Source organism: Monomorium pharaonis, chromosome 5 (assembly GCF_013373865.1).
Source record: "Monomorium pharaonis isolate MP-MQ-018 chromosome 5, ASM1337386v2, whole genome shotgun sequence".
NCBI classification, from domain to species: Eukaryota; Metazoa; Arthropoda; class Insecta; order Hymenoptera; family Formicidae; genus Monomorium; species Monomorium pharaonis.
Genome location: NC_050471.1, coordinates 20,283,506 through 20,298,027, shown reverse-complemented (window position 1 = coordinate 20,298,027; position 14,522 = coordinate 20,283,506). Strand labels below are relative to the sequence as shown.

The window sequence follows — 14,522 nt, the reverse complement described above, 5'->3', positions numbered from 1 at the left end:
CCCGGGAGTTCTTTATAAAATTACTAAATTTTTCTAAAAGTAGATTGTAAAATTTTAAAAAATTACTAAAGAAAATTAATTTGATTTGCTGACCTTTACATGACAGATAAAACTATGCAACATTTCTTGTCTGTTTGCCCTCCATTTTTTAGTTACACGAACACTGTTATAACCAATGGCATCATATAGAGCTCAAGAATATAAATATCTCAGCATCACTAAGAGATAAAATAAACAGAATGTTATCATTAAAAAATAACTGATTTTACTCATTCAAAAGATTGCATCATCTATTATAGAAAAACCATTCATTCCAAAAAAGATAAAAAATTATTAAATTACACTTGTTCTTTTCTATTCTAGCGATAGATCTTAAACGATGAGAGAAAAATTTCCACTCAGTAAAAAGTGATTTTGTTTTGCTCGGGTAGAGAGTATTAAAATCTAGCTCAAGCTGCAACAGAGTGGTAAATTATTATACAAACAGAAAGTAATAAAAAAGGAAACATTATAATTAATATTTACCAAAGCAAGACCTACTGGTTGTTTAAGAAAAGAAAATTCCATAAAATAAGAAACAATGCTGTTTTTCAAAGAATTTTCTTTATTGCCTTTAATTTTTTGATATTTCTCTTTATTTGAACTGTTTTGCAAACTATGCACGCGCAATTGATGTGTGGCTTTCCACTCAAGAGGAACTTTGTTATATAACTCTATTTTTTTTGAGAGCCACTTTAGAGAGGCTTGATTCGCATCATATAAGAAAACTTCTAAAATATAACAACAATAAACATAAAATAGAATATATATATATATAATGTTACTATTGATATTATTAATTATTTAAAGTTTTTTCTCTATTAAGATTTCAATTTTCTGTTTTCTACAATTAGCAAAAGACATTGTTGATTATTTTCTTGCCGAAACAAAGGTTCATTATTTTTTTACACATCCAAATTTATACAATATGTAGAAATTATATTTTGTGTGTGGATTTTAGAAAGTATATTATATTCCATTAAAGGCAATTAAAATTAGTAAGAAGAATATTTAAAAAATTGCCCTAAAAGGAAAACTTTATAATTAATACACAAATTTAATGAAAGAATTGTTGAAAGGAGGGCTACGAGAAAGCTACAAAACTAGCAGTAATTCTATTTCTGCATTAGATGGTAGTTACATTTTTAACGATTAGAAGTTTCAATTTTAGCTTAAGATCTTAATTTTTAAATACTGTCTTAAATACAAGCCATATATATATATATATATATATATATATATATATATATATATATATACAATTGTATTTCAAACAGTATTTAAAAATTAATAGTTAAAATCCTAATAGAGAAAAAACTTTAGATAATTAATAATATCAATAGTAACATTAATTTTTAAACCTAGTTTGGGAGGTGAAAGATTTATAGCAAATATCTATTATTAGAAATAAAGAATTTCAAATCAAATTGAAGAATAAATTAACCTTCACTTATTTATTTTAGTAAAAATGTCTAATTTACAACGTTCATGCATAAAAAATTTTATGAGGAAAATACAAAATGTATTAGTATAAAAATGTCTAAATGAAGAACTTATTTTTAACATTAATGTACTTACGTGCTAAAAGCATTGCCATTCAGCTCATCATTAATAAAAAAAAAGCACAATTTATTGCAAAAATTTCGAGAAAGTCCTATAAGTTTTTTTTCAGCAGTATTTGCTTTATAATCTTCTTTGATTTGTAAAGCGAAGATTCCTCGTCCAAGTATATTCAATACAGTTTCAATTGCCTGTTTATTTGAAACACAAAATATAAAAAAATAATTTTTTTTATTAAAAAAAGCAAAACCATCTAGCAAATTTTTTTAACATTTTGTTTTTTGTTTTTCTTAGAACGAGGCTCACTGGAACAAACAATTTTGTCACACAAATTATGCTCCTTGGATGTTTCCTTATTGACCACTGTGTCTAATGTTATATTATTGTTATCCAAATCATAAGATATGTTTTCAATATGAATAGCTTCTATATTTATGACTTCGTTTTCCTCTAATTGCGGAATTTCTGAAACATTGAGCTTCAAAATCGAACAAGAATTATTTTCTTCTAGAACTAATTCTTTTATATGTTCAGTGCTCGATGATAACTCCTGAATAGAAAGATTATACACTTATAGTAAAAGTATATACTTGATATTTGTGTGCTTAATAATATTAAGATATAAAATGGGAAAAATTATTAAAGATAATAAATAATACATCTACTACTGGACAAACATTATTTCAATATTGATTTCATATAATCAAACAAATACAAACCTGGAGTCCGTTTAACTTTTTTCTTAAGATGTCTAACTTTTTTAAAAATTTTGCACGTTGTCCAACAGTGGGTATAATCGATTGAAATAACGTGTCATTTATACAAAGAAACGCCTCAAAATCAATCTCGCGTTCTAAAAAAAGCCATAATGATATGAATTACAATAATAAAATTGTATTACTCTTAATAGCCTTACTAGACTTCCCAGTGAAAAATGATTCAATAGATATTGAATGAACTTCTAACATTCGATATCGATTGCATCGAAAGGATACAGTTTAATTCTTATTATTCATTTCACACTGGATTAATTTATACTATTCATTATGAGCTATCATATTTTGCGTGGTAGTCAATGTGTAGAACTAATATTTTTAAAAAAGTAAGGTACATTCTATTAAAAATAAAGGTTATTTACCACAATCTTTTGAAAAAATGACGGAAACACGTACTACGATCTCGTGATCTTTGTACATATACTTACTTTATATAATCTGTACATACCTACCTCGAAATACATCGATATATTGAACAAAATTCCATTCTTGTAAATATTTTTGGTTTCACTATCCATTTTCTACAGCTTCGATTAATACGCGTACATGAAAAAACAAAGCGTCTCAGAGACAGATAATTGACTGTCGCGTTACTGATATCACACGTCTGGAGAAAATTATCAAACTGCTTACTGACTAAATGTCTCGGTACGATCATTAGATGCGTCTAGACACCATGACCAAACTATTGGATGTGTAAACCATGTATCGTATATAAATTTACTACACTACTTGTAATAAAAACAAATCTAGTTTTATTCACCAAACTATTTCTCTCAGTGTTTTTAAAATATTTTAATAATATTAAGACAGCAATATTATTAAGTAACATTTTTTTAATGTTTATGAAACATTAACTTAAAATGTTAAGAAATTTCTCTAAAATTAACGTTTCAAAAACGTTGATCAATGTTTTTTGTTTACTGGGTATGTACACTGTGTGCGAGTGTTTGTGTACGTACATTCAATTCAGGAAATAATTATAAGTGATAACTGATGGCATAACTAACTTCTAAATCTTTTGCTAATGACTTCATGTCAGTGTTACCTATTCTCATTGCGTGGAAGTAGACGATTATTAAGATTTTTTTTGTTCGTGTTTTTTTATTTTTTGTATTTTTTCATATTTTATTTCTAAAATAATTTTCACATTTTTACTTTTTTTTTTTTTTTTTTTAAAGTTAAATCTGAGTATTTTCGAACGTCTTACAAAAATATGAATTGCAATATTTACTATATATATACTGCATACTATAATGTTCTTGTTCTCACTTTGCTTTAAAAATATGAAAGAACACGAAACGAGTCAATTAGTTCACAGAAATATTGTTCAACAAAGCATGTACAGTAAGAAAATTTTATAAACATTGCAATTCATATTTTTGTGAGACATGTTTTGAAAATAATTATTAGATTGAATTACGAAGAAAAAAATTCAAACAACTAGAAAACAAGAATATAAAAAATTATTTAAAAAAATAATAAAATATGAAAAAAATACAAAAAAGATAAGAAAAAAAACATAACAAAAGATTTTCAATAATTGTCCACTTTTGGCATGGGCTAAGAAAGAGCTAATAAATCTTCTGGAACGAGCTATTAAAATAAAACATTTTTCTATAATTTCTTTAGATTTAAGAATAAATTGATTAATTGATTAAATTGATTAAAGCTATAATAATTCATTATTTTAATACTTCTAATAAAAAATATTTTTTAATATTTTCTGTAATCTGTAAAATGACAGAAAGTAATTAAATTAAAATTAAGTACAATGCAGTTAATGACTAAACATACAGCACTTACATGTAATACTATTTTTCTATTTCAAAAACATTAACAAATAATTAAATTGTTTACGTAAAATTTCGAATATTGAAATAAAATTCAGAATTGTTGATTATATCTATTACAGAATGTAAAATAAAATTCAACTTTATTTAACCTGTAAACTTACAGTTGCATAGAATCGTAGACATGTCAGAAGTTGAAATTCTGGACATATTGATAGTCCACAATTATTAATTTTGTAAGTGATTTATGAATTTCTGGTAATATTCCTTGCAAGATGCTATGTTTACTGAATCGATAAATGAAAGAAAAATTGTTTTCCGTCAAAATTGATTAATAAACACATTAATATTAGACTTAACCAGCTCGAAAAATAGATCAACTCTAGTGATTCCGCCACATACCACCGCATTCAATTCTAAGGTCCAAGGACCTGTTTAATTATATTATATTTTGAGGATGTTAGCGAAGATATCGGTCGCGAAATAAATATGGGCTGGATTCTGTATTTAAAGTCCCCAAAAAACTTGATTGCATGATAAAGAAAAAGAAAGAGCCCTTTGATTATAAGAAAATAACTGGAGTGGTGTACCACATAAAGTGCATGATTGTACCCTTACAGAAATATTTCACCGCTTTTACACCTCATATAGATCATTTTGAGACCGTTTTTAGCCCGTTTTATCAGTTTCATATCCGTTTCTTTGTACTCTCAAGGGCGCACAGTCTACTGCGATAAAACATGATGAGTATACGCGAGTATGCGTATGAGTATTTTTGAGTAGATTGTACGTTTTTAATACTCATTTTTCAATCGATGAGTGACAGCACGTTAATACGTTCCTTTTTTTACTCACAAGAATGAGGGACGAAGTAGGTTGTTCGTTTTCAACACTCATTTTTCAGTAGATGAGTAACAATACGTTAGTACATTCCTTTTTTACTTCACAAGAAAATATCCGCGGATTTCGCCCGATTTTAACCCTTATGATACATACAGGGGAATTTCGAGTTAACTCGATTTCTGTCCATCGAAATTTCTCATAAATTTTGAAAGACACTCCTTATCTCCTTATCTCTAAATTGAGGTACATTTATTCTACAATTAAACTTAAAAACTTTTTCAATGTGTACCGTAAGGGTTAAGGGGATGTTGGAGTTGTTTGTTTTACCGACAAAAAGATAATAATTTTTGTTTCGCAATATCTTTTTATTTTTTTATAGATTTGGAAATTCTTCTCCAGAATAAAAGAATACGCATTGCTACCAGTCTGTCGAGTGGAGTTTCTACCAAAAACGGAAAAAAATTGTTAATTTGCTGTCACATCATAACAATGTTTGCTTAATATAAAAGATCTACAGTTTGTATACTTACAAAATTCGTATTCACAGATTAGAAGACGACGAGAACAAACAGTGTCGAATTTCGAAAATTAGATTTTAGTGCCTAAAAGACAAAAATGCGAAACGAAGATTTAGGTTATATGCGCGTAAAAGTCGTTAATAAGGAAACCTCGCGAACCCATAAATTGATTTTAATGAAACCTGGCATAAATGTAGAGGGGGTAAATACATAAATTTAGAAATTTTTAGTTGGTGCCCAAAAACGGTTTGAAGGGGTGAAACCACCCTTCAAAGTTGAGACATTTTTGCGGTTTTTCGATATATCTCGTAAACTAAACAAAATATTAAAAAATGTTTCATACAAAAGTTTTACAGCATAAATATTTCTATTTAACTACGCTATTTATTTCTTGAAAAAAATTTTTCTCTAAAAAAATCTTTTATAAAAAAAATTTTTTTTTAAATAAATAGCATAGTTAAATAAAGGTATTTATTTTGTAAAACTTTCGTATGAAACATTTTTTTATATTTTGTTTAATTTTCGAGAAACCGCAAAAATCTTCTCAACTTTGAAGGGTGGTTTCACCCTTTCAAACCATTTTTGGGCACCAACTAAAAATTTCTAAATTCATGTATTCACCCTCTCTACATTTATACCATGTTTTATTAAAATCTGAATTTTCGAGTTTGCGAGGTTCGACCCCGATCAAGTTTGAGAGGCAGTCCGGCATCCCCTTAAATGTTTTAGTACTTACATTATTTATTACCTTCACTAATACTAGATAAGTGGTACGATGTAATTTTCATATATTCGCGAGAAATTTGCATTGAACGTTTCTATAAGTGCAATATGTTTTGTGTGTGTGTGTGTGTGTGTGTGTATATATATTAAAGTAGATTTGTTGAAAAATCAATAATAGTTCAAGAGATTTTTTATATTTTATCCTAACATTTTATATTTTGGCATAAAGTAAAAAAATCTCTAAATTATTTTTGACAATTGTATCTTAATACTATGCACAGAATCAAAGCTGAACCAATTGATGGAAATAATTAAAACACACAATTATTTATCAATATATTATATATATTTATAAATATAAAAAATATTGTCTAATAGTACATATAATTGTGTGGAGAGTGAATAATAATACTCAGTATTCAAATTATTTAATACAATGCTTTTTCTAATAGTACATATACAAATATAAATTTATTTTTTCTCTAACGAATTAATTGGTTGAGCAATAAATTCTTTGCCATCAACTAACATATGAAAACATAGACAATCAAGAAAACAAACATCAAATGCTGGTTAGTAGAATAAACCTGAGACAAATATGATAAGCAAATTCCAGGAACATCGTGAACATACCACATATCTTTTTCATAACTAATTCCAATGCAAATAAATCTTACAGGCAAACATCTACATTGTCGATTACAATTACAGTTAGACCATCTTATAAATTAATTGATCATAGAGATATATGACTCATTATCATAAGTATATAATACATAATGAGATACTTTTTTATTAGAACGACTGTAATTTGCGCTAGAGAAGAGAATGCCTTTTTTTTCAAGCCGATAAAAAATTTGAATATTGCCATTATTAATGCCTAAATTATCTATAAGAATAGCACAAATAATATATGGTACTTTAGTTAAATATTCCAAATTTCCAAGTACGTAAGTCTTTGGATCAATAATTTCAACAATTCTGTTTTTCATTTTATTATATCTAAGTTGTTTACAGAATTTTTTTACTCTAGAATCAACAGGTAGATTGCCAATCAGGACAGACAAATTCATATAAATTGATGCACCTGAACGAACTTGTAGTCCTGCATGACGGGTTCCATGAATTAATTTACTCAGTTTGCCATTTAAATCTTCTAAAAAGAAACAAGAATATACCCACAGAGGCACTAGATCTAAAACAACATCAGGAAGATGTAAAAGTTAATGAACGTTCATACTTATATTCCTTACACCATATAATTCAGAAAATTTGGAAACATATAAGTGCAAATGATCTTTTGCTACTTCAACTTGATGAAAAGAGATACTGTCCTGGTTTAAGAGATATAGCAGATAATAACTGAAGGTGGTAATTAAAATATTTTTCATTTATGATACTAAGGAAAATAGGTGCGGAATAATAGATAAGCTACAATTTATATTCTTGAGCTTTCCATAAAGATAAGTAGGTTTTAATTGCACGTGGCATTTGCTGTACAAAATTTGGTGATCGCATGTTTCTGAGACGAGCATCAATAACAAGTAGCATACCAAATAATGAATAAGGTTCACTAATCAATGAAGGATCAAACTATAATCTCAACAACAGTTTTGTCAGACCATTCCTGAGATCATGTCTGGCATTATGTTGGAAAGAAGAGATGGTCCTTTAACATCTTTTGCAGGTTTGCCTAATTCAATAGAAACTTTTGCATAGTTTCGTACTTTCTCTTGAGTGCGAAGATGTATGCGTTCATAAGGATATACAATCGATTTTCCCATTCTATGTCTGATACCTCTAATTTTGCAACGACTGCATCCATAGTATCCATTATAAAGCTTGAATCGCATAAATAATCCTTTAGCTTGTAGATTACAAGTCCCACATAATACCTTTCCATGAACTCGTACTTGATCTCCATTATGTGTATTAAGCAAATATCCATCAGCAAAGAATTCTTGAAGGTGTGAGTGAATAGATGCAAGAAAAAGATTGGGATTTGGCTTAGAATTTCCAAAAAACAAACCAGGTAGAATAGTATTTTCTTTCTTGATTCTTTCTCTGTATGGAAGTTCGTTAATAACCAAGTACATGGACCAAATTAAAAAATGTGATGAATGGAAAATGGAAATTCCGTCATTATACCACATAAATGAAATATTGCTTTTTCCATCCAAGAAACCTCCATTGCCAAAAAAACGTTTATATACTCGACCATTATATACGTCTTCTATATTATTTGATACCTTTTTTACTCTGTGAAATCTAAATGGTAATTTTTTTACAAAATTAGGTCGCAAAAACATGGTCTGTAATTGATTCAGAAGAGGCAATTCAATAAAAAAACTGTTGCCACTTTCGCTTTGACAAGAGTATTAATCTTGATGTTACCAATACAATGTAATGCAATTAACTGTAGTGTGGAACTCAGACATTCTCCAGTAAGGGAATGCGTAAAAGCTACAGTCAATATAGCAAGAAGACTCTGCCACAGTTATTGGTGCACCAGGATACAAAAGATCATCTCTAACAAGTTCATCTCTATCATCTTTGTCATCACTAATACTATTATCAGTGCTTCTTACATTGTTGAAGTCATCAAATCCACTATTTCTTCTTCAGACTCAGTCTCAGACTCGTGTTCATTATCACTAAGATTATTGTCAGTGTTTCTCACGTTATCAAAGTCTTCAATTATTTCCTCTTCCATCTCAATCTTACAATTAGACGCATCTTTGTTGATATCTGTTGTATCCTTTTCATCATTGGAAAGAGGTTTTTTGGTGTACAATTCAAAAGGATGTCATTGTCATCTTCTTCAGAATCTTTATTTATATACAGATTATAATTTCATATTCAAATTTATACCTTTATAAATCAAAATCACAGATTACATACTACAGAAATGTATTATCTGTCACAAACTGAATGTATTACCTGAAATCATGGAATTGTGTTCATTATATCGCTGAAATTTTGTGAAAGAAGCATCTTGACTGGAAGATGAATCAGTCGATGATGAAGTTAAGCCCTCAATAATAACTTTCCGGTATTTTAATCGACGTTTTCTTATAGCATTGGAGCTCATTTTTGATCCAGTGTTGAATTCAGATGCGTTATTCATTATATTTTTTCTCAAAGAGAAGTAAAAATTTAATATAATAGTACCCTGCATAAAATGTACGTCTTATTCAAAAATAGTGTTTTGCATTCACGAAATTTTATCGTGAATTTTGCTTTGCAAAAATCTCGGATTGGATCGTGGCCAGTACTTTTCAGTACCATATTGAGAATAAAACCATGAAATCTTGTATGCCTCTGAATCCGATAACAATTAGCAGAAGAAGTGAATCTTTTGTAATGCGAAGGTTTACATTTATTTAAATGCTTCTTATTGCAATTGAATGCGAAGAATTCAGAAGATATTCAATTAAATATATTTTGAATATCTTCTGAATTCTTTTGAATTCTGCTTTTTGACAAAATGTCAATATTTTTTAATTCTTTTCAATCCGACGTTTTATGTGTGGCTAATAAAATTAGCCTGCAAAACGCAAATGTGACAAATAATTTGCAGTGATAAAATTATTTTCATAAAGTTTAAAATTATTTTTATAAAATGTTTATTCTTTATAAATTATTAAAGTAATTATTCAGTATAACGACCTTTGCACAAATTATTAATAAAATTGTATTTATCTGATGCGTTTTTGCCCAAACGAAGGAATCTGGCAGAAAAAATTGTCACTCCTGGGCAAGTCTCGAATGCTAGCAAATAACAGCACAAGAAATGACGTAAATGAGTAGCAAGATGCTATAAATATCTTTATTAGCAACATGAGAACAATTTGTGCTCATACATATATTTGTGGCTATCTGGGCTAACTTGGTTAATAACATGCAAACATTAATTTGTCTCTGAAATGTTGACTTAATTGATTAATACTACAAACGTTTTACGTTAATTAAATCCAATAAATTTGTTTTATATGTTTAAAATGCTTTAAATCTTTTATTAAAAATTTTACACTCTAGTAGCACAACATTGACAAATTTATTGGCGCAATATTGGTCTAATATTGCGCCAATGAATTTGCCAATGTTGTGCTACTAGGGCAATTTTTATATTTATGTTTATTTTTGTATATTCATTTATTCATTAAGTTATATCAATCTTTTAGAATGAATGTAACAAATGAACAAAAAAAAATATTGCTTGATTGGATGAAATTGCATCCGGAGGTGGCCAAAAGTAGAATACGACAGAAAGGAGAAAATAAAAGCAAAATGGTATAATTTGCTATGATATTTAATAATATATAATTAATCCAGCAAACATAGAACAATTGCAACATTGCTACAATATATTCTACAAAATATTGCCGCAATGTTACTGCAATGTTCTGTGTTTGACGGGTAATGATCCAAAAAAGTACATTTAATAAAAACAGATTTTATCAAATATTTGCCACTAGTTCTATCATTAGGTAGTTCATCAACAAAAATATAACGGTTGAATACGATTATAGATATACATTGACTGCAGAAAATGAGCAGAATTTGCTATTTTATCATTATTAATATTGTTAAAAAAATGACAAATTTTGCTTAATTTGTGCTAAAAATTTGCTATCAGATTATGTTAACAAACTGTACTGATAGAATACACAGCATGCAAATATCAATTGATATCAATCTACTGCAATATTCTGCTAAAGTCTGTTAGTAAACCCATATTTTGATTACTGGGTATATATATTACTTATAATGTTACATAGGTATAATTATATTAAATGTAGCTTTAAAATTTTAGAAACAATTATTAGAGGATATGGGCAATACTATAAACATAGTCAACAAAGGTCCTGTAAAATCCAGTTTCGAATGGTTTAAGGTATAGTAAATGTACAACTACAATACAAATATTTAATAATTCAAGTTTTTTACTTTAAATAATATATTGTAGTATATTACAACGATTAATATTAATATTTAATTTAAAAAGGATTTACGAAATAATTAAATTTTTTGTTTGTATTATAGACATATGGATGAACTTTTTTTAGTAAAATGTGTTTCTTAAAAGAAATTATTATACATATATTCTAAAATATATTTTTAAATTGCAATCTAAATGGAATAACGAAATATTTTTATTTTGGAAATATATATGTTATGTTATAAATTATAGCATTATAGATAAAGCAAGAATTTTTTATTATACGTTCATAAGAAATCTCTGTGAAACATGAATAAATTATCAAAAAAGTTTAATATTTGTCGACATTTCTTATATTTATCTTATATTTATAGACATGGAAAGATTGGAAAATGTAATACGTATTAAACAAGGAAACAAAAAGAAAGAATTATCAATCGGGAACAGGTGGAGGATCCCCAATTAAAATAGATATATCATCGCTAGAAGAAGATTTATTGGATTTTATGACACCAGAAGCAGCAGGTCTTGAGAATATTCCACAAGGAGGTTATATGAAAGCGCAAATTGTAGTCAGGAAGAACTTCCTTATAATGCAGATAATACTGATAATACTGATAATACGCAGATACAAGATCCACAATCTTATTATTTGTCACCGTGTAAAAGGCCGTGTACAAGCAAAGCAATTGTAAATAATTGTAAAGAAAGAAATTTGTAACAGAAAATAATTATTTTGAATAAATAAAATTGTATATAGATACAAGTATTAATACAACTTAATTTATTTTACATTTTAGAATCAGAAGTTCAATCAATGTCATATAAAATGGTTGATATTCAAAAAGAAAGACTACAAATAAAAAAAGAAGAATTATATATTCAAAAACAATATTTGGAAGTGCAACGATCTGTATTAACAGAATTGCGACAAATAAGAAGTGCAATAGAAGCATTAAAGTAGTTATAAAAAAAGAGTGATAAAAACTTCTATACTTTTATAATATGTTTAAAAGATTAGAAAAGTTTCTACGGTATAATTTTATGTTATTGTTCTTGTTTTTATTTATTATATGCAGGGATGGGAAATAATTCGTAACACGTAACAAGTAACGAGTCATCGTTACATTAATTTTTTTTATAATAACGTTACAATTTTTATTATGGTAATAGTATTGCCAAGATTGGAATAGTCACTTTTAACAAGTAACTCGTTATCATTACGTGTTATTTATTACAAAAGTAACTCGTTAGTCGACTCGTTACGTAACGAATAAAATAACAATTAAGTTATTTTTTAGTAAGTAACGCATAATGGTAACAAGTTGATTGTCAAAAGTGACTCTTCCAACCGTGGCTTTACCATTACTGTTATAAAAAATTGAAGCGTCATTACCAAATCGTTATTAGAAAAAAATAACGATAACGACAACGACGTTAGAACAGAGATGAGCGGAAAGGCGGTAGCTCATTCGACATCGAGCATCGCGCGCGATAGAAATCGCGCTGGTCTGTCAAAGCCATTACTTCCCATTTCTGATTATGTGTAATATGATTTTATTTTTGTTTTACATTTCATAGTTGTGACATTTCTTAGTTGCATAAATAATTAGTGAATGTACAATGTTTATTTTTTCCATAATTAGTATGACTATGACTGACAAATTGTTGTGATCTAAGAACACGTATGTATTCAATAAGTTGTCCAGAGTACAAATTATTTGCCGAGTTTTATATTTTATGTTATAAGTGTTTAATTTTATATTTAATAAAATTATTTTCACGCTTTATTAAATATAATCTATTAACCTATTTAATCTATATATATGTATGTAAAACTACGTAACAATTTTAATGTCATTTCGTATTTTTTACTAAATTAATAAATAACTTAAAATTATTACCTATTAAATATTTTATTCACGACACGTATGTGATTATTATAGCTGTTTTCCAGCTACGTACACAGACAACACAGTATCCATTAGTGTTAGAAAGAACATGTCAGCGTGTCTCACTCACACTAGTGGACACTGTGTTACACTGTGTCGTCTGTGTACGTAGCTAGAAAACAGCCTATATAATTTACATTTCTTAATTCTAAATTTTTAACGTTTTTTTAATTATAATACAGCTGAATGATATGTTCTCGTATCTCATTACCATTTACATCATTTCTTATACCATTTATTCTGTTATCTCTTTCCTGTACATCTAATTCGTCGAAATATATTTCAGGCTGTGGTATGTTATAAAAAGTTGCAATATTTTGAACGACGCAGCAAGCATTAACAATGAGAGCTGAAATTGTTTATAACATTATAAATTTAATACTAGTATTAGTATTCACAAAAATTGGTATATAAATCTTACTTGAAAATTCTGGTCAATAATGTAATGCTCTCTCATTTCTTAGGCATCTCCATCGTCCCTTTATCGTCCATTCCAATTGCTCGTTCTACACATGATCGAGCTTTCATATGAGCATCGTTAACGAACCAAAGGTGATCCTTCTGGTTGTCTTACTTTTGGCGTTAATAAGTACGGTAACAAGGGATAACCAGAATCACCTACAATATCAAAGTCATACTGTGCATATATCAACGACACTTCCATATGTCGTATAATATTTTCAATAATAATTAAAATAATAATGTAATAATCTAATAACCAAGTATTTGTGCGTCCATTTTGAAATTCCTGTTCTAAAAACCTTGAAAGAATTGACGCATTCCAAACACATGCATTGTAGGTTCTTCCTCCATGACTATATTTACAAATAGTATTTTTCCATAAAAATCACTGACCTAAGAAAATATTCAAAAATAACTCTCTTGTAATAATAATTATTTTTTACATGATACTTTTCATCTTATATAATACTTTTTATCAAAACATTTAATGAGTGATACAGTTTTCGATTAAGTGAGTCCCAGATGCGCACAGTAATAAACAGACACAGCAGGCTGAGTGAAACGGACACAGTAACAAACGGACACAGACCAAACGGACACAGTACGAAACGGACACAGACCAAATGCGCACAGATCAAACGGACACAGTAACAAACGGACACAGACCAAATGCGCACAGACCAAATGCGCACAGTAACAAACGGACACAGTAACAAACGGACACAGACCAAATGCGCACAGACCAAACGGACACAGTAATAAACGGACACAGTAACAAACGGACACAGTAACAAACGGACACAGTAACAAATGGACACAGTAATAAACGGACACAGTCGCAAACCCATGTGGTGAAGAAAATGCTTTGCACACACACACACGAGGGGGTGCAAGGGGGGGCTTGGCCCCCCTCC

General features: G+C 28.4%; 1 protein-coding gene across 2 annotated transcripts; it reads right to left on the bottom strand.

Annotated features, from left to right (window-relative positions):
* Positions 1-621: 621 nt before the first annotated feature.
* Positions 622-5,764, bottom strand: LOC118645824. Of its 2 annotated transcripts, XM_036287562.1 has the most exons (5): positions 2,824-5,764; positions 2,319-2,452; positions 1,906-2,149; positions 1,618-1,790; positions 622-770 (listed from the first exon to the last, which is right to left on the bottom strand). In XM_036287562.1, exons 1-4 carry the CDS (start codon positions 2,891-2,893, stop codon positions 1,783-1,785), a joined length of 456 nt encoding a protein of 151 aa, XP_036143455.1. In that variant the 5' UTR covers positions 2,894-5,764; the 3' UTR covers positions 622-770; positions 1,618-1,782. The 2 variants fall into 2 exon arrangements, with proteins under 2 accessions (XP_036143455.1, XP_036143454.1); XM_036287561.1 differs by lacking the exons at positions 622-770; positions 1,618-1,790 and having other exon boundaries at positions 1,853-2,149.
* Positions 5,765-14,522: the final 8,758 nt, after the last annotated feature.

Bases quoted from the DNA above. Each gene is read 5' to 3' on its own strand.
- LOC118645824 (XM_036287561.1), bottom strand. From the start codon at position 2,893: ATGGATAGTGAAACCAAAAATATTTACAAGAATGGAATTTTGTTCAAT. The intron at 2,453-2,823 runs GTATGTACAGAT...GGCTTTTTTTAG, and splicing joins ATCGATGTATTTCGAGGTAG to AACGCGAGATTGATTTTGAG. The intron at 2,150-2,318 runs GTTTGTATTTGT...CTTTCTATTCAG, and splicing joins AAAAGTTAAACGGACTCCAG to GAGTTATCATCGAGCACTGA.